Source organism: Protomyctophum parallelum (genome assembly GCF_964188405.1).
Source record: "Protomyctophum parallelum genome assembly, chromosome: 12".
Classification (NCBI taxonomy): domain Eukaryota; kingdom Metazoa; phylum Chordata; class Actinopteri; order Myctophiformes; family Myctophidae; genus Protomyctophum; species Protomyctophum parallelum.
Genome location: NC_139712.1, coordinates 27657362 through 27679213, shown reverse-complemented (window position 1 = coordinate 27679213; position 21852 = coordinate 27657362). Strand labels below are relative to the sequence as shown.

Genomic DNA, 21852 nt, shown 5'->3' with positions numbered 1-21852 from the left:
CGACAATTTGGACTCAGGCCTAAAATATATGCTGATTACTGATTAGTCAGGCCGGACCGAGCCTCGGGCAAGAGCAGTTAGGGCCGGCCTCCTTAATTTTCAGGCCTGTTGAGAACTCACTCAGTGGCTAGCACCACTCAAAAATGAACATACCAGGAAACAATAAACAGCCCAAGTAGACCAATCATTCCAGATACTCCGGATTAGATTTCTCACATTCTGAAGTCAACATTAACCCCCTCCAAAGCATTCTCTGCTAGTGTCAAGTTTGCCCCAGTGGTGGATTTCCTGGTTTGTTGACATGCAGAGCAGATACAACTTGTTAGCCTGGAAACCTCCAGACACCATGATCTCTGCATATCAGTACACGCATGCCAAGGTTTTAAGTTTAACCCATGAAGTCCTGAGCTGATTCTACAAATCAGTGGTCAAGGATGTGTCATACCAAAGCCTACACAGGTTGTGCAAGGGGTGTGCTGTGATTGGCCAGTCGCTGTGATTGACAGCCTAAACAAACCTTAACCTCAGTAAAACTATACGTAAACCTACCTAAAAACTTAAGCAGGCATTTGAAATAGAAGCAAAAAAGAACAAATACAATGTAGACAGATTTTAGCAGGCAATCCAAAAAGCACAAACAAAAGCAGACATTTGCACAAATGAGGGGAGCAGGGCTGGGAGGCATACTTTGGTTAGACATATAGCATTGGTCTGACCGGATTAAGGTTGGTGAGGGGTGTGTTAAAACGACCAGATTAAGGTTGGTGAGGGGTGCGTTAAGGGTTGGGAGAGGGTTACGGTTAGGTTTAGGTGTGCTGCCCCGTGGCTAGGTTAGGCTAAGGAGAATAAATATGTTTTAAGCAGAGATTTAAAAGGTAATTATGGACTGGGCAGCTCTGATGTGAAGAGGCAAGGTATTCCAGAGCCTGGGGGCAGCTGCCGCAAAGGCCCGGTCACCCTTTGACCTTGGTCGCAATCACATCCAGCTTTAGCTGGTCGGCCGACCTCAAAGCCTAGGTGGGTTGTAATTAGAAATGAGGTCTGCAAGGGATGAGGGTGCTGACCCACTGCAAATTAAAAAAACATACATTAAAATCAATGCGGAATCCAGTCCTAGTGAGGTTAGGACTGGAGTGATGTGCTCTCGCTTCTTTGTTCCAGTGAGGAGACGGGCAGCGGCATTTTGGATCAGCTGTAAGCGACTGAGAAACGATTGGTCAATGCCGACATAGAGTAAAGGCTCATACATAGTCTGGATTTACGGTGGTTAGGTGACCACTGAACTACAACATGACGTCACGAGCCGCGGTGAAGAGCAAACCACCACCACCGCTCAAGCCCTTCTCTGTTTTTACTCACCACCGCTCAATGTTATTTCAGCTCCGGTGGTCAGCTCACCACCGGAGCGGTGGTCACCTCATCACCGAAAATCCAGACTATGAATAGGCCTTGAGTTGCAATAATCCAATCTAGATGAGATGAATGCGTGGATGACCCTCTCCAGGTCATTATGGGAGATATGTTTTCACTTTAGCTAGCAGTCGGGAGATGAAAAATGCTTTTTTGACGACCGAGCTGACCCGTTTGTCCAATTTAAAGGACCTATAACATAAAATTCTACTTTTTCCATTTATTTTGTGTTTTTGGGGGTTCCCATGTGTTTTCTATCCCCACAAATAACCAATTTTGAACAATCAGGCTTTCATATCATATGGGTGTTTTAATGGAAATTGCGCTCAGGAACAGCTCAACTGATTTTGACCTCATCTTGATGTCATCAATGTCACCCTACTTATATAATTCCTCCTCTTCTTCAGTCTTCAGTTCCAAATTTGCATTTCCACTTTGTTTACAATGTCCACCATTGTTGATTTTCCAAGCTGGCATGGAATGGAAACAAGCCTGGGTTTATCTAGCATCAGTATTATAATGACTCAAATATTAAATAATCTGCATATCAGCACCCCACCACCTCAGGACATTGTGGTACTGCAGCTAAAACTGCTTTCAAAGTCCAGAAAGAATTGACAAGGACTGGTTATATCAGAGTAGTGATTGAGGCTCAAACCATTAGAAATAGGTTTGAGGGACATAGACAATATGATATTAAATATTAAAAGCAGTTTTAAAATACATGTTATTTGCGCTTTAAAGGCTGAATCGCAGATGACACCAAGGTTTTTGACTGAGGAGTGGATGTAAGAATTGAGGAGATCTAGGATGTCGGTGGGAGGGGTGGGAGAGTCGAGGATGAAAATGATTTCTGTCTTGCTAGCGTTAAGATTGAGAACATTTGAGGCCATGAGGCAGTCCTGCAATAACTTTAATGGATTATAATCAATATTATTTTTGTTTGGTTTGAGTGAAAGAGGTAAATATATTTGAATATCATCAGCGGAATGAGATGTTGTGTTTAGTTATGATAAACCCTAGGGGCAATATGCACAGTAAAAACAGGATCGGGCCCAGGTATAAAGGTATAAACAGATCAAAATTAAAAAAATATATAGACCTACATAGCTTTTTTCTTTTTTTTAATGACTAACATTGTTAAACATGAATCATCAATCATATTAAAATATCACCCATGTCTTCATAAGGATTAGAATGACTGCTAGTAACATTTGAGGATGATGAAACAAACAATGGGAAGAACAAAATAGCATAGATAGAGCCTGACTCCTTCATGCATTCCCAGGCCTAACACAGAACAAGACACATGACAGTATGTGTGCATAAAAATACGTAAGAAAAAAAAATAAGTACTTCATATTTCCAATCAAAATAGCTAATAATGCAAAATGTGCGCTGTATCAGTTCTTAAGTTGCCCAGGCAGCGAGCATTTGCATGTCATCGTCATCTTCAACCACCTTCTTCTTGGATGCTGCAAATGGAGGCACAATTACATCATATTATATAAAATTGTTTATACACTATTGATTGTGCGTAATAATATATGGTAGGAAATCAGTTGCAAGTGGTTATGAGTGACAATGGCTGCCAATTTTGTTGATATTTAAAACTAGCCATTTCTAAGGGATCACATTCTAATATATATATTATAGTTGTTAATGGTTTAACCACTTAAAGACTAGTAAACTGGACCCGAGTTGGCTCTGTACATGGACCGTTTTTTCCCCATCTACACCAAAACGCTTATTTACAAGCTTGAGTAGATCTGCTTTTTTGTGGCTAATGTTCCACAGAATCCACACAGAATATGGATAAAAAAAAATGTCAACCTTTTTTTTAAGTTGAAAAGTGAAATTGTGTAATACTTACATGCACGCTGACTCGGTCGTGTGGAGGGGAGTTGGGAGGAGTGCGCACTGGGCAGCCTGCCCCTGTTCTTCATGTTCTCCTCAAACTCCTCCTGTTCCAACTCTGCTAGCTCTGCCAACAATTCATCCTAAAAAAAAGAAAATAATGAGCAGAAAGCCACAAGTTAATACTTTCTCAGATGCATTCTATGATTATAGATCAGTAACATGACATGTGTCATAGTAGGATCTGTGGTAACAAATGGATTTACAAAGAAAGGAGGAAAAACATAGATATGGGATTAATTCTGATCAATGACTAAAAATGTCATTACCTCATCAAATGTCTCGCCGAAAGGTCGGGAGATTGCATCATTGATCTCCTGAGCCACGTCCTGTTGCTCTGTGATATCCAGCATGAGGGAGTCTATCTTATCAATGTCCCTGAGAAAGAGACAGAGTAGAGAGTGAGTGGTAAGAACACACCGTTACTAATACATGCATTTTGGCTTCAAAGCAGGCACATACAGTTAACCATGATATCAGATAACACGGTATCATAACCAGGAAATTAAATTAGTTGATGTGGCATATGCGTTCCATACAGTACTAGGGTTGGGATGCGGAACTGAATCCAACATTAAGAACCAGAATGGGTTGGAAGTTGGAACAAACTTCATGTCTGTATTAATTATAATACCGGTGGTTCTCAAAAGTAAAGGACCACCATAACTCTGAGAGTGTACAAATGGAGTTACAGTCCCGTAGGTTTTCATTTGGAACCCCCTATCCTATAGGGAGAGCATAATGTTCATGTATATGCATTTTATCAATGAAAATGTCAATCAGCTTATCCAGTCATCTCAATTCTCCAAACATCTGGCCAGCTCGTTTGTGCTATCGGCATCTTTCTTTAGCACAACCCCACTAGGTGTGGAGATGTCCTTGTGATTGTCCTGTGTGTTGGTTTCCACAGTACGAGCTTGCTGGCAGGGAGTTTACGGTGTCGAAGGCCAGCTAGTGTCATTCTCCTGATTGTCATCTTCTCTGATACAATTGTGTCAAAAAGTGTCCAGGAGTCAGACAGACGTAAATCAAAACGGACTCAGAAAAGAAACAGATGCTGCACAAGACTACACAATTCCTAGATCGTATGAACCACTTGATCCGTACATATAGCCTAGAGTGAAGTAAATGGTAGCAGCACCAGAGTTCTTGTGCACGCCGTTAGTAGGCAGTAGACTACTAAAATATATTTTTTTAACATTTTAAAATGGAAGTCAGTTGTCTGATCACAAACCGTTACCAATTTTTGCCTATCACACCTAGTCATGTGGCGAAAAGATTTCACGTCAGTCGTATGTCTTGACTTCAAATCAACATCACAATTATTCTAAACTTTTGCTTCGATTACGATTGAGTTAGTTGATTATTTGGAAGGAGGTAGGGTCCGCACACCATTATTTTGGTAAAGGATTCATTGGCCCTGCACCCACTGTCGACATGCGTTTAAATAAGTATATGCTCCTTAGTTGATTATTTAAAAAAATATATATCCAAAAAAATCAGACCCGTCTGAAGTGAGTGGTGCTGTACTGTATTTGTGCTGTACTGTACTGTACAAGCTCTCCTCCCTGGCCTGTGTGTCTGTGTGTTAGGCTGCACAACAGTGACACTTGGTGGTGACAATATGCTATTTCCGTGCTCGGACACACACACACACACACACACTGTAGCTGTCTATAGGAGTGGTTGCACCACACAAAAAGTCTGTTACTGAATCTAAATGTATAAATTTTTATTGCCCAGTCGTACTTGGCCTACATTTTTTGGTGGACTTCCTTCATAGCCTTGGCAGCGAAGCCCATGTTCTTCAGAACCTCAGTGTTGGTGCTGGAATTCTCCAGTGCTTCTCTCTGGAACTCAATGGTGGAGAGGGTCCCGTCAATCTGGGTGAGCTGCTGCTCGAAACGCTTCTTCCTCTTCAGGGCCTGCAGAGCAGCTGAAACACCACAAAAACATTACATTACACAACAACAACAAAATGTTTGCCTTTTAGTTAGTTTGAAATTAAATCAACCGCACAATTATTTGTCATAATCTGCCCTGTGCACTTTTGGACTACAGGGTAGCGGTAGTTGGGCTTGACATTGACTTTTTGAGGCATTCACTTGCCATTCACTTGTCCGGGCACAAAAGTCACTTGTCCGGAGCACACACAAATACATTTTAAACTAGAAAAAGTGCCCTTCTGGGCACAGATCTCCACCAGGATAGGAATGTAGGACATTGCAGCTTGCCTTCATCTGGTGGTTGGATAAAAGGGCAACAAAAGTAAACTAGGGAGTTGGCATACAAAGTTATCCACAGATCCGTGCAGTTATAGGTAAAAACACTTTTCGGCCAGTTATAGCGCCACCTTGAGGCTGAGTTGAAAATTTCATGTGGCATTTCTTCCTCGGCCTAGTGGGAATGTGCGTGCACAATTTCACGGAAATCACACGATGTGTTCATGATTTGCAGCATTTTGTTTGAAACTGAGCACTCCTGTGAACTTTGGAAGCCAATCTTAACCAATCAGGATGGAGTCTGAGAAATCTGAAAGACCCGTTTCGTTGAATGGCTCTAGAGATACTGTGTACCAATTTGCGCGATGTTTGGACAAAATCTGTAGGTGTACTGTGCAAAAACTTGTTTTGCACAAAGCGGCCTCCTGGTGGCGCTATAACAGGCCGTTCTGGAAATTTTGGGGCAGAGGTTCATCGTTGGCATCCAGGGAGTGTGTGTGCAAAATTTGGCATCGACCGGGTTAACGGTGCCGGAGATTAGCTGCTCACGGACACACACACACACGGACGGACGGACACAGGGACGGACGGACGGAGTGCAAAACATACTCTCCCCCCATGCCTTCGGCCTGGTGGAGACAATCAACTAACTGTAAGAAAGTTGGGTTTTGGTGAATACATGTTTGAATATTCTCAGGTTACAAGTGAATAGCCCTAGAATGTCTGATCTTAAATACATTATATGTATTCCAATTTCACAGCCATAGATAGGTCCTATTCACACACGGGTAGCAGACTGACCTCGTCGGCCTTTAAACTTGTAGCACTGCGTGTGCACTCACCCAATAATAAATTCCTAAGACTAGTAGTAGTTTTGGGGAATAGTTTCATATTAATTAGAAAGTTCTGGCAGAAAATGTGTATTTTGTACTGTAAAATATCTGTTGTACACGGATGACATTCTCTCTGGTGAGGGGCCCGGAATGAATGTAGGACTGAACATATCAAACTTCCGTTATGCCTCGTACACACTCCCCGATATATGCTCCGATTATGCTGTCGGGGAGCATTTCTGGCGCTTGGCGAAAAAACCTCGATCTGATGCAAGATCATACTTTGATCGCCAAGTTTTTACGGCCTGTATTACAGCCAATGAGAGCACACTGCTCACAGCACTGCTGTCTATCTGTCTGTATTGATGATCAGATGATAAGATTCTTCATTCCGTCTGTAAATCCCAGTGTCGTACATATTGATATATTAGCCCAATATCGCTGCATTTCACTTGAATAATGTTGATAAAACCGCATCAGAATCAACAGTGCAGAGCAAACTTTTGGACCTTGTGCGCTGTGTGTGTGTATGCGCGGAGAGAGACAGAGTTATTTAATGAAACTCAAGATTATAACGTCCTGTCTCGCTATAGCGCAGCGCTATCACAAACATGTTGCCCTGTGTAGCCTGGCTATTCCTGTGTGTGGCGTGCACACAAAGAGAGAGAGTGTGGGTCCCGTCTCGTGCTTGTATCACGGCATCCTGCACGTGCGTGAGATGTCAACATGAATTGGAATAAAAAACAAATGATATAGCCTATATGTATCTGGGTCTGGATCGCATCTTGGTGAACTCTTGCCGTGTGTAATGCCTAGTCAGCGATCAATCGTTTAGTGTGAAAGCCACAAAGATAATATGACAGCCGATTTTCTTTTAAGACTCCTGTAGTGTGAAATACATAACGATCTGATGACTCGCAGACTCCTACAGTGTGTAAGGGCCATTAGGAAGCACAAATGTATGGGGCCCACAAAATAGGTGGTGTGATCCCCACGGCCCACACCAATCGCAACACACCTGTCAATTGTGTGCCGCATACGTTTGTGCTTTCCAAACACTGTTCCTTGTCCAGCTTTTCCTCTTGGAAAAGTGGCGATATTTTATTTTTTCTGCCAGAACTCTCAAATGGATATGAAACTAGAAGACAATATCTGACTCCAATCTTGGGAATTAAATACTGAGTTAGTTGTAAGAACTACTCACGCAGTTTGTACTGCGTGTGTAGTTTAAACAACGACGTGGTCAATCTGCTGTCTGTGACCACTGACTGTGTATGGCTGTGTATTTGGAACACATGAAATGTATACAAGATCACAGACATTCTAGCACTATTAACAATATTGGGAAGGTGATTATTAGGAAAGCCAGACAATAGTGCCAGACAATGTTGTTGGCTAATAGGAGTCACAGAAAACGTGAAATCAAGAGTAAGATTTATTACTTGTCCCGGACAAGCGGAAAAGCCATAATGTCAAGCCCTGCCTGCGGTAGCATAAGCTAGAACACTGCTTTCCAAACAGTAGGTCAGGACCCATTTGTGAGTCGCGGATGAATTTTCATGGGTTGCGTGTGAATTTAAGAACGAAGAAAAAACATTGCATGGATGCACCTGGGACGACGTATCCTCAGTGATGTATCCCAAGGTCATCTGGGTTTCGGGTCTCGCAACATCATAACCCTTACTCAGGTGACCCAGCCGGGGTGATCAAGTCCTGACTTACGTCCCAGTAGCAACCCACGATCAGTCCCATTAGGGAAAGACCAGGGCCACACAGTCGGTCGCACCCAAACTACTCTGTCGGGACTGGGAGGTCTGGCGTGTGGAAGGACTAGGCTCTGTGGGTTGACTCATGTCCAGGCCCCTCCGACGTCTCACCAGGTCTGCTCCTGCTCTCACCAGGCCCAGGACCTGTGCGTTGCACCAGACTCCCAGCACCAGACACTTAATTCAGCAGTGACGGATTATTGAGCCGCAATGGCCCCGCAGGCTCCACCTGCAGGGGAACGGTGGCAGGCTCCGTGGCTTGAATGGCCCTCCTAAAGGCCTTACCGTGGACTGTTGTTCCTAACCTTTGTCATTCATTTTAAAAGATTTTCTAAACATTTCCAAAGATTCACATATCGTCACAAGTTGACAACTAAATTATAGCATTCTTTTCATGCCATCCAAAACCGAGGGTCCCGAAAGGGGCAGGGACTGAGCTAGAATAATCATTTACTAGTTAATCTTTTGTATTCTACAACAGGTCGTTAAGAGGAAGCAATCTGAGCCTCCTAGCTGGTGGTTTTACCAGCACTGTTCACCACCTAATCAAAACAAAGAATTCAGCTGCTCTGTTCTCCCAGAGCGCTAGCAAACTCGGTGGCTAGGCTAGCTAGTTTCTTTGGACATTTGTGGTCGTAGTGACTACATCTGTCATTAAAAATATATATTTTTGTACTGTTGTAGAATAGCAATATTACACTCGAGGGTGTTGTTTAACGTGATTATTGCCACTTCAGTGATGCGGTAGGGGAACAAGACGAAGTAGAGTTCCGCAAGTCGTGGCAATAATCACGTTAAACAACACCCTCTTGTGTAATATTGCTTAAATAATAACCTAAAACTTCAAAGTAACACACACATATATACACACGCCCCTTTTCCATCTCGCCCCACTACTCTACCTAGCTGTAAATAACAAACATAATTCATGTTGGTGATTATATAAAAAGGTATTATCATATTAATTTATCATTGTTAAGTCATTGTTAGCTTTTCTGAAGTTTGGACATCGCTAGCCCTATAGGTTCCCTAATTGGTTATTAAGCCCTCCATGGGATGCAGATATACCCTCCGTTCATGGAGAGCGGCACGCCGCTTGAGTGTTGGCGAGATGTTTCAAAGATGCATAACACGGCTATAGGAGACAACGGAAACGTGGGCGGAATCGCATTAACCACCGATGCCGTTAAGTATTTTTAATCTTTTTTTAAAGTTTTGGCTTCTCTGAAATTCTCTCTTCCTCACTTCCCATGTCCCGCCTCCCACGACACAACAGCATTATAAACATCATGCATGCACGCGGTCGGCCAATCAGAGGCAGTAACTAGGACGTGCAGCTAGCCAGTCGCGGCTCGGGAGGCGGTACAATGGAAAGTTAAGAAATTGAGTAAGAGAGAATTTCAGAGAAGCCAAAACTGCCATGTCTCACCCTTTGAGTGTGACAGTCACGCAATTTAACCCTTTACCACGCACCACGCCACACATGCCATTTCACACGCATTATAATGATAAATAACAATTTTCTCTGCGGCTCCGCCGCGTAATAACGCACGCTCATGTGTGCGTCCTCACAAATGGTAAAATAGCCGATCTGCATGCAGCTTAGCCATGGTTCATGACTCTCGTATTCATACGAGAGTCATGAAGAAACTTCACCCTGTTTTTTGCGCTCGCTGCATTTACAAGATTTCCGTATATATAAACATTCAGATTTCAAATATAAAGTACTCACAATTTGTCCCACGGGTGTTAGTTAGTTGCAGCTCCAGCGATTAGAATTTCTGCATCCCGCGTTGTTTAATAAAAAGCATTTTTATCCGAGGTGTTATTTTGCCATTGGCTTTCAACTACCCGCCCCTATCGGTCGGGAGGAGGGTGGCACTCGGTGTGTGCGATATAGGTACGCTGACCGCCCTGCCAATACAGACTAATAGGCGAGTGCACTCCCGGTGTGCAACTGTGGATTTCCCAAACGAACCCCGTTTGAAAAAAGTAGCCGGGGAGCTCGGACAAAAATGCTTTTTATTAAACAACGCGGGACGCAGCAATTCTAATCGCTGGCGCTGCTACTAACTAACACCCGTGGGACACTTTGTGAGTACTTTATATTTGAAATCTGAATGTTTATATATACGGATATCTTGTAAATGCAGCGAGCGCAAAAAACAGGGCAAAGTTTCTGCATGACTGTCATGATAATCATCATGGCAGTCATGTTCCAGGGCTACATGCAGCTCTGATATATGCAGGAGGGTAAACAGTGGACCAAATCGTCAGCAGGGTCCCTGACTGTGTGACGCATGGAAATGAGCCATGTGAGTTTAACATCGCTTCGAAATATTTTTCATGGAAGACAATATAGCCCCCACAAGTTACAACAAGTGAGTAAGTGACCTGTGACTATCTCTTTTCTATACTGGTGTGTGGCGTCTCTTGCGTGATATGAGGAAGTGGAACGGTGCCATAGCCCGTGCACATTATAGGCGTGTGTGTGTGTGTGAGAAGTGAAGTGAAGGGGGAGGGGCCGCATCGCGACTTGTTTCTGTTCATAGAGAGAGAGCCCACAGATGTGTTTGAACTAAGAAAATGTAATAATAAGGAATTTTCCCACATTCCAGTTTTCTGACATATTCCCCAATTTCCACTGAGATTATGGGGTGAATTAATGTGGCCAGACCCATCTTCTCTTTCTGTCATAGTGACATTGTCCTGCATCAGATCATGTCCAAATCAGGTTCTCCAATCTCCAGTAGCCTCTTCAGCTTTTTGAAGATTTTTTGAGTGGTGCAACCACTCCCTTACTATGTGTGTGGCTGACTAGGTCTGAGCACTATGTGTGTGGCTTGCTGGCTGGCTGGGTCTGAGCACTATGTGTGTGGCTGGCTGGCTGGCTGGGTCTGAGTACTATGTGTGTGGCTTGCTGGGTCTGAGGAGCATATAGCCCTCCAAGCAGAACCCAATGCTACTGAAGTTTCTGACATTTGTTAGACCCAGTGCATTGGGTCCTATTCCAGCAGTATCCTGCCACCTGGTACGCGGACATACATAAAACATAAACAACGTGGATAACGCCTGTCTGCGCTCTTTGACGAATTTTTTTCGTGTGAGGGTTTCTGAATATGTGAAGTATAAGTACCCATACATGCCGCTGCGAATATCTCCTGTGGCGCGGAAGCCGTTAAGTATTTTTAATCTTTGTTTGACCGATTTGGTCGCTTTGATTCTTCTCTTCCTTCCTTGACACCTCATTGTACCGCCTATCTGGCTAGCTAGTGGCGCTATAGCTATGACAGAGCAGATCAGAGGCAGGGACGTAGCCGGCACAAGCCAACCGCACACCGGGAGGCGGTACAATAAACGGTAAACAAACAAGAAGAAATAAAGCGACCAAATCGGTCAAACAAAGATTAAAAATACTTAACGGCTTCCGCGCCACAGGAGATATTCGCAGCGGAATGTATAGGTACTTAAAGTTCCCGAATTCAGAATAACGCGAACAAAAAAAGGCCGTCAAACGCCGCAGATTCGATCTTAGAGAGCATGTTTATGTCCGCGTTCCAGAATTCCCATACGGAAATATAGTCATGAACAGGGACCCTACATAAAACTCATCAAAATTTCAGAAAAGCTTTATGTAGGGTTCCGAGAGGGGCTAAGGAGCATAGATAGATATCTTTTTCATTTCTACTTTAAGCATGAGGAGGCTGTCAGTGCAGGGAGAGCAGCTGGCATGGAGGTGAAGACATCAGTGTTAAGGTTAAATATCAACGTTAAAACGGGCCAAATCGACATAAAAAAAAGCCCATTTTTTTCGCCGCCGCCCTTCGGAACGGCGTCGAACACATTAAGACAATAGAGTCTCACTCTTGACATTTTCTGAAATATGGCAGCCCTGATAAATCTGTTGAAGGCTACTTTGTTGTTGTCTCTATGCTTTCAAATCTAACAAGCAGCACACACTGCAAAAGACAACACAGCCTGCCTTACCCCGTTTGTTTTTCATTCCATTCTTCTTGGCTACCATTATTTCTTGTTCTATTTTCTTCTCCAGGTAGTCCTGCTTCTTGGACAACATCTCCTCGGTTTCTCGCAGCCTGTGGATGGCCTCCTGTGGGGTCGGTCCCGTCCGCGACCGATTCTGTTTGGACCTCGAAGAACTACTGGATGAATGTGAATGTGAGCTGGAGGAGCTGCTCCCCTTGAACAATTTCGAGATTTTGCTCATTGTAAAGCCGTTTTTTGTTTTGGTACACACACACTCCCCGGGTCTACAGCCGCATTCACTACTTTAGACTATAAGTTAAGTTCTAACCGTCCAGCGTAGCAGCGTCAAAAACTTTGGTCGGTATCTCGGTAAGAAGTTGATCTTCCTGCCCAACGGCTTTCTACCTGCATTCAAAAGCAGACAGCCAGTGAACTTTCACAGAAAATTCACACCACCTGCCTGACGTCACGCTACGTGCCTTGAAGACCGACGCCCTCTGAACCAGCTCTGAGTCTGAACATCCTCCAGGTGACATCTCTCATCTCTGCTACTCTGTGCTACAGAGCCATTATAACAAACCTGGTTTATAAAACAAGAAATCAATAGGATAGGGATAAATATTTAAATCTGGTTCTGGCCCTCCTGCCTTTTGTATATATGTTTGATATACCACAACATGTAATGAAAAAAAGGACACCGCAGACATTTTACATGAACAAATGACACTAGGGGGCAGCATATCACTGTGCTCACTCACTTCAACTGTGACCAGATTATCTGTAATAGAGGCTGATTCTTCCTGATGCAACAGCAGAAACACATCTCCCAAATCCTTTAGCCCTCTAAGACCCAGCGTTGCTTATATTTAAATTAATTACTTAATTATTATTCTTTTTTTCTGTTCTTTTTTTAACCTAAACGTCATCAGTGATGTTCATTGCAATGCCATTTCAATGCCATTGGTCATGATATTTGCATATAAATACCCCCCACAGAGGCTGAAATTCACACAAATTAAAAATGTCTTTCAAACTTGATTTTTTGATCTTTTTTTTGTCTTAGTAGTACAAAGTAGTAGTAAGGTTGAAATCTATTTTTTGCAAGTAGAAATTAATCTCAGAGGGTTAGATTGTTTGTCTAAATTGTAGACACACAATATTGATTCTTGTTTCTGGCGCTACTCCTTTACGTTTTTATTTATTGGCATCATGCCATGTAATAAAAAATGTAAAATATTACAAATGAAACAACAACAACTAGAAAAAGTGCCCTTCTGGGCACAGGTCTCCACCAGGTTATCCACAGATCCGTGCAGTTAGAGGTAAAAACACTTTTCGGCCAGTTATAGCGCCACCTTGAGGCTGAGTTGAAATTGTTCATGTGGCATTTTGTCCTCGGCCTAGTGGGAATGTGGGTGCACAATTTCACGGAAATCACGCGATGTGTTCATGATTTGCAGCATTTTTTTTTAAACTGAGCACTCCTGTGAACTTTGGAAGGCAATCTTAACCAATCAGGATGGAGTGTGAGAAATATGAAAGACCGGTTTGGTTGAATGGCTCTAGAGAGACTGTGTACCAATTTGCGTGATGTTTGGACAAAATCTGTAGGTGTGCTGTGCAAAAACCTGTTTTGCACAAAGCGGCCTCCTGGTGGCGCTATAACAGGCCGTTCTGGAAAGTTTGGGGCAGAGGTTCATGGTTGGCATCCAGGGAGTGTGTGTGCAAAATTTGGCATCGACCGGGTTAACGGTGGCTGAGATTAGCTGGTCACGGACGGACACACGGACACACGGACGGACGGACGGAGTGCAAAACATACTCTCCCCATGCCTTCGGCTGGTGGAGACAATAACGAGTTTTCCCCAAAAAATAAAGAGACATATATACTGAGAATCAATCTAGACTCGAGTCAGCAGAGACGAAGAGTTCTTATAATTGTCACGGGGCCCGCGCACCCCCCGCCACAGCGGGAAAATCTCTTCTTGGCTGGTGGTGGTTTCATTGTGAACAAGTGAGCAGGGTAAAGTACTGTATGCATCTTTTATACCCTACCTGGCAGGCCAAAAGCCACCAGATTAGCCTTTTGGCTATAGAACGAATGAACAAATGCTATAGAACAAATGGCTATAGCACAAATGGCTATAGCACAAATGGATATAGAACAAATGGCTATAGCACAAATGGCTAGGCCTATAGCACAAATGGATATATAACAAATGGCTATAGCACAAATGGTTATAGCACAAAGGGCTATAGAACAAATGGCTATATAACAAATGGCTGTAGAACAAATGGCTATATAACAAATGGCTATAGAACAAATGGCTATAGCACAAATGGCTATAACACAAATGGCTAAAGAACAAATGGCTATAGAACAAATGGCTATAGAACAAATGGCTATAGCACAAATGGCTATAGCACAAATGGCTATAGAACAAATGGCTATAGCACAAATGGCTATAGAACAAATGGCTATATAACAAATGGCTGTAGAACAAATGGCTATATAACAAATGGCTATAGAACAAATGGCTATAGCACAAATGGCTATAACACAAATGGCTAAAGAACAAATGGCTATAGAACAAATGGCTATAGAACAAATGGCTATAGCACAAATGGCTATAACACAAATGGCTATAGCACAAATGGCTATAGCACAAATGGATTGGACTGACTCAGGGCACACACACACACACACAAGGCATGTGGAAAATAATCGATACGTATCGGAAAATTGATACAGATGTGCGTGATGCGAGTGCATCGGTTCAGTCACTGTGTATCATATACAATTGACGGGTGAAATCGCGATGCATCGTTTGCGGAGTGTCTATCTGTAAAAGTAGTACAGTACAGTACAGTATGAATAGTACTGTACAGTACGGTACAGTACAAACACTGCTACCCATCTGCATTTACACCCTATCTCCATGTGCAAAAAAAGAACACTCATTACTCACACCAACACCTTCCTTGCTCACTACAATTAGCAGTGCAACATTGCAAGGGTGACAACGTCACGAGGGAGCCAACGACATGTGGCGCTAAAAGCGAGAGTTTCTAGTTATTTCAATAAAGATCATTACATATCCTTCCGATTGTGGAATCTCACTTGTATGAAACAGTGACAACATGAACTTATAAAACAGTTAGAATTATGAAAATAGGGGAAAGAATGATGAAAATAAAATATAAATAAAGAAATATCAGTGACCACTGTGTGGGATTCAATCTGTCTTCGCAATGAACCCAAAAAACCTGTAGAGCTATGCTCTACCTTTGAGGCGCTGATGGCTGCCGGCCTGCCGTAGGAAATTATATGCATTTGATCTCATGTGTTTCTGTCCAGGTGTGAATGTTGGGAACAGCATAGCCAGACATGACTGTTAACTTGTGACCCGTGGTTTTCTAACAAATATAAGCACTGATCAATGAATCAATGAATGATCAACTGATCAATGAATAGCTGTAGAAACATGTCAATGATGTTGGTATAGTCACACCACGGAACACAAATTCTGACAAAGTCTGACAAATGCAGAATGCGGAAAACATACTTTAATGTGAGTTTTCGCATTTTCCCCATTCATATCCATGGGGAAATGTAATGCACGAATAAATTAATATCAATTAAACTATACAACATTATCTTAGCAATGAGCAAGCAAACATGAAACAAACAATGGGAAGAAGAAAATAGCATAGATAGAGCCATATATTGAATCCTTCATGCATTCCTGGGCCTACCACAGAACAAGACACATGACAGTATGTGTGCATAAAAAAGAAAGTACTTCATATTTACCATCAAAATGGCTAATAATACAAAATGTGTGCTGTATCAATCTGAATCAATTCACATTATTGTACTTAAGTTGCCCAGGAAGCGAGCATTTGCATGTCATCGTCATCTTCAACCACCTTCTTCTTGGATGCTGCAAATGGAGGAGGCACAATAGAGGGTATGCACAGGCATAAAGTGAATTGCATATCGAGTGGCAAAGTGAGTTAAATGTTGTTTAACGTCATTTAATGATTGTTTGGATGTATGGACTGTCGGGTATGATGATGATGTCACACGCATACTCTCTATTACTGTACATCATATTATATACAATTGTTTATACACTATTGTTTGGGAATAATATTATATGGTAGGAAATCATTATCATTGGTTATGAGTGACAATGGCTGCCAATTTAGTTGACATTTAAAACTAGCCATTTCTAAGGGCTCACATACTATTCCATTCAACCCTCTAGTCTAGACTTAGTAAACTGGACCCGAGTTGGCTCTGTACATCGGCCACTTTTTTCTACAAAAACTACGTACAAGCTTGAGTAGATCTGCTTTTCTTGGGCTAATGTTCCACAAAATCCACACAGAATATGGATGCCGGGGTTCAAATTGTTGTTTATTTAAAGTTGAAAAGTGAAATTGTGTAATACTTACATGCACGCTGACTCGGTCGTGTGGAGGGGAGTTGGGAGGAGTGCTCACTGGGCAGCCTGCCCCTGTTCTTCATGCTCTCCTCAAACTCCTCCTGTTCCAACTCTGCTAGCTCTTCCAACAGCTCATCCTAAAAAAAAGAAAATAATGAGCAGAAAGCCACAAGTTAATACTTTCTCAGATGCATTCTATGATTATAGATCATTAACATGACATGTGCCATAGTAGGATCTGTGGTAACAAATGGATTTACAAAGAAAGGAGGAAAAACATAGATATGGGATTCATTTTGATCAATGACTAAAAATGTCATTACCTCATCAAATGTCTCGCCGAAAGGTCGGGAGATTGCATCACTGATCTCCTGAGCCACTTCCTGTTGCTCTGTGATATCCTCTCTGATGGATTCTATCTTATCAATGTCCCTGAGAAAGAGAGAGTAGAGAGTGAGTGGTAAGAACACACTGTTACTAATACATGCGTTTTGTCTTCAAAGCAGGCACATAGAGTTAACCATATAGTTTTAGATAGATAGATTTTATTTTGGTTAATAAAAGGAGTACATACAGACTACACTAAGCAGAGTATAGTGTCAGATTTAGATTCCATGAAAAAAATTAAATAAAATAAACTATAAAGTTCTGGCCATAGATTCTGAGAAAAATAAATCTAAGCAGGGCTTAGATTTGGCCTATATAGTAATAATAATAATAATAATACTTATTATAATAATAAGAGTTAATATATAGTTAATATATAATTAATATATAGTTAACTATATAGAAGTGTCTATTTGTACGTCTCTAAATGTTTTGATGCATTGAACATGGTGGACCCTCTTGTAAACAAGTGTAATGCTTAATTGGGTCGTCCACTCACAGTCCACTCACAAGACTGTTAGTCTTTGTATTGAGTTTGTGCTTGAAATGTACTGTAATTCTGCAAACTGTTAATAAATATTTCAATCAATCAATCAATCAAACCATGATATCAGATCACACGGTATCATATTAGGAAATTAAATTAGTTGATGACTGTGGCATGTTCCATTATGCATTCCATACAGTACTAGGGTTGGGATCCGGAACCGGAGGAACTGAATCCAACATTAAGGAACCAGAATCGGTTGGAAGTTGGAACCGACTTCATGTCTGTTATATAATTATAATACCGGTGGTTCTCAAAAGTAAAGGACCACCATAACTCTGAGAGTGTACAAATGGAGTTACAGTCCCGTAAGGTTTCATTTGGAACCCCCTATCCTATTAGCCTCGGTCCCATGAGGCTTACTCATCTGCAAAGAGAAAAGCCTGGGCACAACCTAAGGCAGAGACGGTATCGGCGGGTCGGAACATCCGTCAAATGTATTTCAAATTTGTAAAGCGTCAACGTCATTTCCTTGAGCGGTACTTCCGCCCAAATCCTGCAACTGCCGACAAAAACAAATTATACCGTCTACAGAGTAGGTCTTGCCCAGCGTTAGCCATGGTTCACATTTACTTCACGAGCATGGCTTAACTTCCGCCTGTGTTACGCGATCGCTACATTTACTGTGAAAACGTGTACATAAACATTCCGATTTAAAATATAAAGTACTCAACACGTGGGCCATGGGTGTTAGAAATGTGCTTGTAAAGCGATTAGCATTTATGCATATTGCGTTGTTTAATAAAAGGCATTTTTATCCGAGCTGTTTTTTTGCCATAGGCTTTCAACCACGTGCCCCTATCGGTGGGGAAGGAGTGTTTCACTCTGAAACACTGGGTGTGTTCTATATACGCATGCTGACCGGACTGCCAATACAAACTAATAGGTGAGTTTTCCGAACACACCCCGTTTGAAAGAAATAGCCGGGGCGCTCGGATAAAAATGCCTTTTTATTAAACAACGTGGAATGCAGCAATGATCGACAAGCTCACAACGCGCTACCAATTCTTGCCTATCACACCTAGTCATGTGGTGAAAAGATAGTCGTATGTCTGACTTCAAATCAACATCACAATTATTTTAAACTTTTGCCTCGATTACGATTAATGAATGTCTCATAAAAAAAGAAAAATTGTAGCAGATCTATGAGCTCACAACGCGATGCATTGTAAACTTGTACAGCGGCTATTTTCACAATTTGTACTATTTTCACCACTGTACAAAAATGGTGGTTAATCAAAGATCAGACTAATTGAGTTAGTTTATTATTTAAAAATATATATATCCAAAAAAACTATAATATAAGTCTGTTATTGAATCTAAAAATTATTTAATCTAAATATATATAATTTTTTATTGCCCAGTGGTACTTAGCCTACATTTTTTGGTTGGCTTCCTTCATAGCCTTGGCAGCGAAGCCCATGTTCTTCAGAACCTCAGTGTTGGTGCTGGAATTCTCCAGTGCTTCTCTCTGGAACTCAATGGTGGAGAGGGTCCCGTCAATCTGGGTGAGCTGCTGCTCGAAACGCTTCTTCCTCTTCAGGGCCTGCAGAGCATCTGAAACAAAAACATTACATTACACAAAAAATAAATGTTTGCCGTTTGTTTGAAATCCAAATTAAATCAACCCCATGATTATTTGTCATAATCTGCCCTGTGCCATTTTGCTAACACTCAACAACTTCAATGCTTAAGTCAGGACCCATTTGTGGGTCACAGATCCATTTCCATGGGTTACGAGTGAATATACCTTCATGTTTTTGTTTCCTAACGTTTGTCAATTATTCCAGGGAGGGCGAGATCCGGTATAGCGACCAACGACCAGGTCGCGACTAGTTTCTTATTGGTCACGACCAGAAGCTATATGTCGCAACCAGGTCGCAACTAGTAAGCAACTAGTCCTGACTAGTAAGAAACTAGTCACGTCCGGATCTCACCGTCCGGATCTCGCCGTCTCTCAATTATTATTTTAAAAGATCTTCTAAGGATTTCCAGAAGATCACATATAATAAGATTCACATATTTTCACGAGTTGACAACACAATTCTTAGCCTCTTGGCTACCTCTGATATTTGATTTATTTGCAACAGTAATCTGTTCATGTTATATACCAAATATGTATTCCTTGACCAAAATAAGCTCTGAGACCATGTATTCTGAGACCATGTATTCTGCATCATTTCTAGGTCAAACCATTAAAAATTCACCCTGGCCAAATTTGTTAACCCTCCTAGTCCTAGATGACAAATCCATTGAGAACCAGACCTTTAATTGCTCTCCACGGTCACGGAAGTGCCATAAATGACCCAAATATAGCCCAGACAACTTTACAGGCGTTGTTCAGGCTCAACTCATCTAACTTAAGATAGCATTTTATGTAGACATAGCACTATAGTAGGCCTATTATGCATAGTTTCAATATATAGATATCAATATCATAATCCCGTACATGATGACGATTTTTATGTATATGATGTATTACCATGTTTTTGTTCTTACTTACTGTAAATCGCTCTGGATTAAGACTAAGAGTGTCTGCTAAATGCCTAAATTGTAAATTGTTTTGTAATATTAAATAACCTAAATCTTCAAAGTAACTAGAAAGTTTTAAAAATTAAGTAGCCTATACACTAGCCCTCCAAGCAGAACCCAATGCTACTGAAGTTTCTGACATTTGTTAGACCCAGTGCATTGGGTCCTGTTGCATCAGTATCCTGCCACCTGGTACGCGGACATTCATAAAACATTAACAACATGGATAACGCCTATCTGCGCTCTTTGACGACATTTTTTCGTGTGAGGGTTTCTGAATATGTGAAGTATAAGTACCCATACATGCCGCTGCGAATATCTCCTGTGGCGCGGAAGCCGTTAAGTATTTTTAATCTTTGTTTGACCGATTTGGTTGCTTTGATTCTTCTCTTCCTTCCTTGTTTATTGACACCTCATTGTACCGCCTATCTGGCTAGCTAGTGGCGCTATAGCTATGACACAGCAGATCAGAGGCAGGGACGTAGCCGACACAAGCCAACCGCACACCGGGAGGCGGTACAATAAACGGTAAACAAACAAGAAGAAATAAAGCGACCAAATCGGTCAAACAAAGTTCGCAGCGGGATGTAAAGGTACTTAAAGTTCCTGAATTCAGAATAACTCAAGCAAAAAAAGGCCGTCACACGCCGCAGATACGAGCTTAGAGAGCATGTTTACGTCTGCGTTCCAGAATTCCCATACGAAAATATAGTCATGAACAGGGACCCTACATAAAACACATCAAAATTTCAGAAAAGCTTTATGTAGGGTTCCGAGAGGGGCTACCTATACACTTGCTCCTTGGCTTATGTGGGACGACTTCTATGCACTGTGTAGCGTCTCTACACTAATTTTATGTGTCTGCTCTGCGCAAACACACTGCAAAAGACAACACAGCCTACATACCCCGTTTGTATTTCATGCCATTCTTCTTTGCTACCATTATTTCTTCTTCTATTTTCTTCTCCAGGTAGGCCTGCTTCTTGGACAGCATCTCCTCGGTTTCTCGCAGCCTGTGGATTGCCTCCTGTGGGGTCGGACTCGATCCCGATCGCGACCAATCGAACAATTTCGATATTTTGCTCATTGTAAAGCCGTTTTTTGTTTTGGTACACACACTGCCCGGGTCTACAGCTGCATTCACTACTTTTTAGACGATAAGCTAACCGCAGGGTCAAAACTTTGGTCGGTATCTCAGTAAGAAGTTGATCTTCCTGCCCAACGGCTTTCTACCCTCTATCCTTTTATTACAGTCTATGCTTTCTACCTGCATTAAAAAGCAGACATAGCCAGTGAACTTTCACACCACCTGCATGACGTACTCTACGTGCCTTGAAGACTGACGCCCTTTGAACCTCCAGGTGACATGTGACATCTCTGGTACTCTGTGCTACACAGAGCCATATATACATCAAGACATGGCTCCATAGAGTAAGACATGGATCTGGTGCTACAAACCTGGTTTATGGCAGCACACGGCTGCCATCTCGTCAGCAAGGTGCTAACTAGGTGCAACTTCCCATAGACAGACAGCCCATGTCCAAACAGAAAAGTCTGAGACAGAGCAGATCAGACTCAGAGGCAGGAACGTAGGGTCGCGCAGATAGCCACTCTAGGTGCGGGAGCCCGGAGGCGGTACAATGGGAAGTCAATAAGGAAGCAAGGTAGGAAGAGAGAATTTCAGAGCATCCAAAACGGTCAAACAAAGTTAAAAAATTTAAAATACTTAACGGCTTCTGCGCCAAATGAAAATTCTCTCACGTTTCTGTTGTCTCCTATAGCCGATATATGCTTCTTTTGAAA

General features: G+C 42.0%; 2 protein-coding genes across 3 annotated transcripts; both read right to left on the bottom strand.

The window, feature by feature from the left end:
* Positions 1 to 2528: 2528 nt before the first annotated feature.
* LOC310867870 (charged multivesicular body protein 4c-like) lies at positions 2529 to 21178 on the bottom strand. 2 transcript variants are annotated; one of them, XM_083778024.1, is made up of 6 exons: positions 21108 to 21178; positions 12136 to 12338; positions 5086 to 5263; positions 3597 to 3705; positions 3284 to 3410; positions 2529 to 2885 (listed from the first exon to the last, which is right to left on the bottom strand). In XM_083778024.1, exons 1-6 carry the CDS (start codon positions 21134 to 21136, stop codon positions 2821 to 2823), a joined length of 711 nt encoding a protein of 236 aa, XP_083634150.1. In that variant the 5' UTR covers positions 21137 to 21178; the 3' UTR covers positions 2529 to 2820. The 2 variants fall into 2 exon arrangements, with proteins under 2 accessions (XP_083634150.1, XP_083634149.1); XM_083778023.1 differs by lacking the exon at positions 21108 to 21178 and having other exon boundaries at positions 12136 to 12536.
* Positions 15907 to 21136, bottom strand: LOC310867872 (charged multivesicular body protein 4c-like; the record flags this gene model as incomplete). Its single annotated transcript, XM_083778026.1, has 5 exons — positions 15907 to 16076; positions 16594 to 16720; positions 16907 to 17015; positions 18897 to 19074; positions 20956 to 21136. 5 exons carry the CDS (start codon positions 21134 to 21136, stop codon positions 16012 to 16014), a joined length of 660 nt encoding a protein of 219 aa, XP_083634152.1. The 3' UTR covers positions 15907 to 16011.
* Positions 21179 to 21852: the final 674 nt, after the last annotated feature.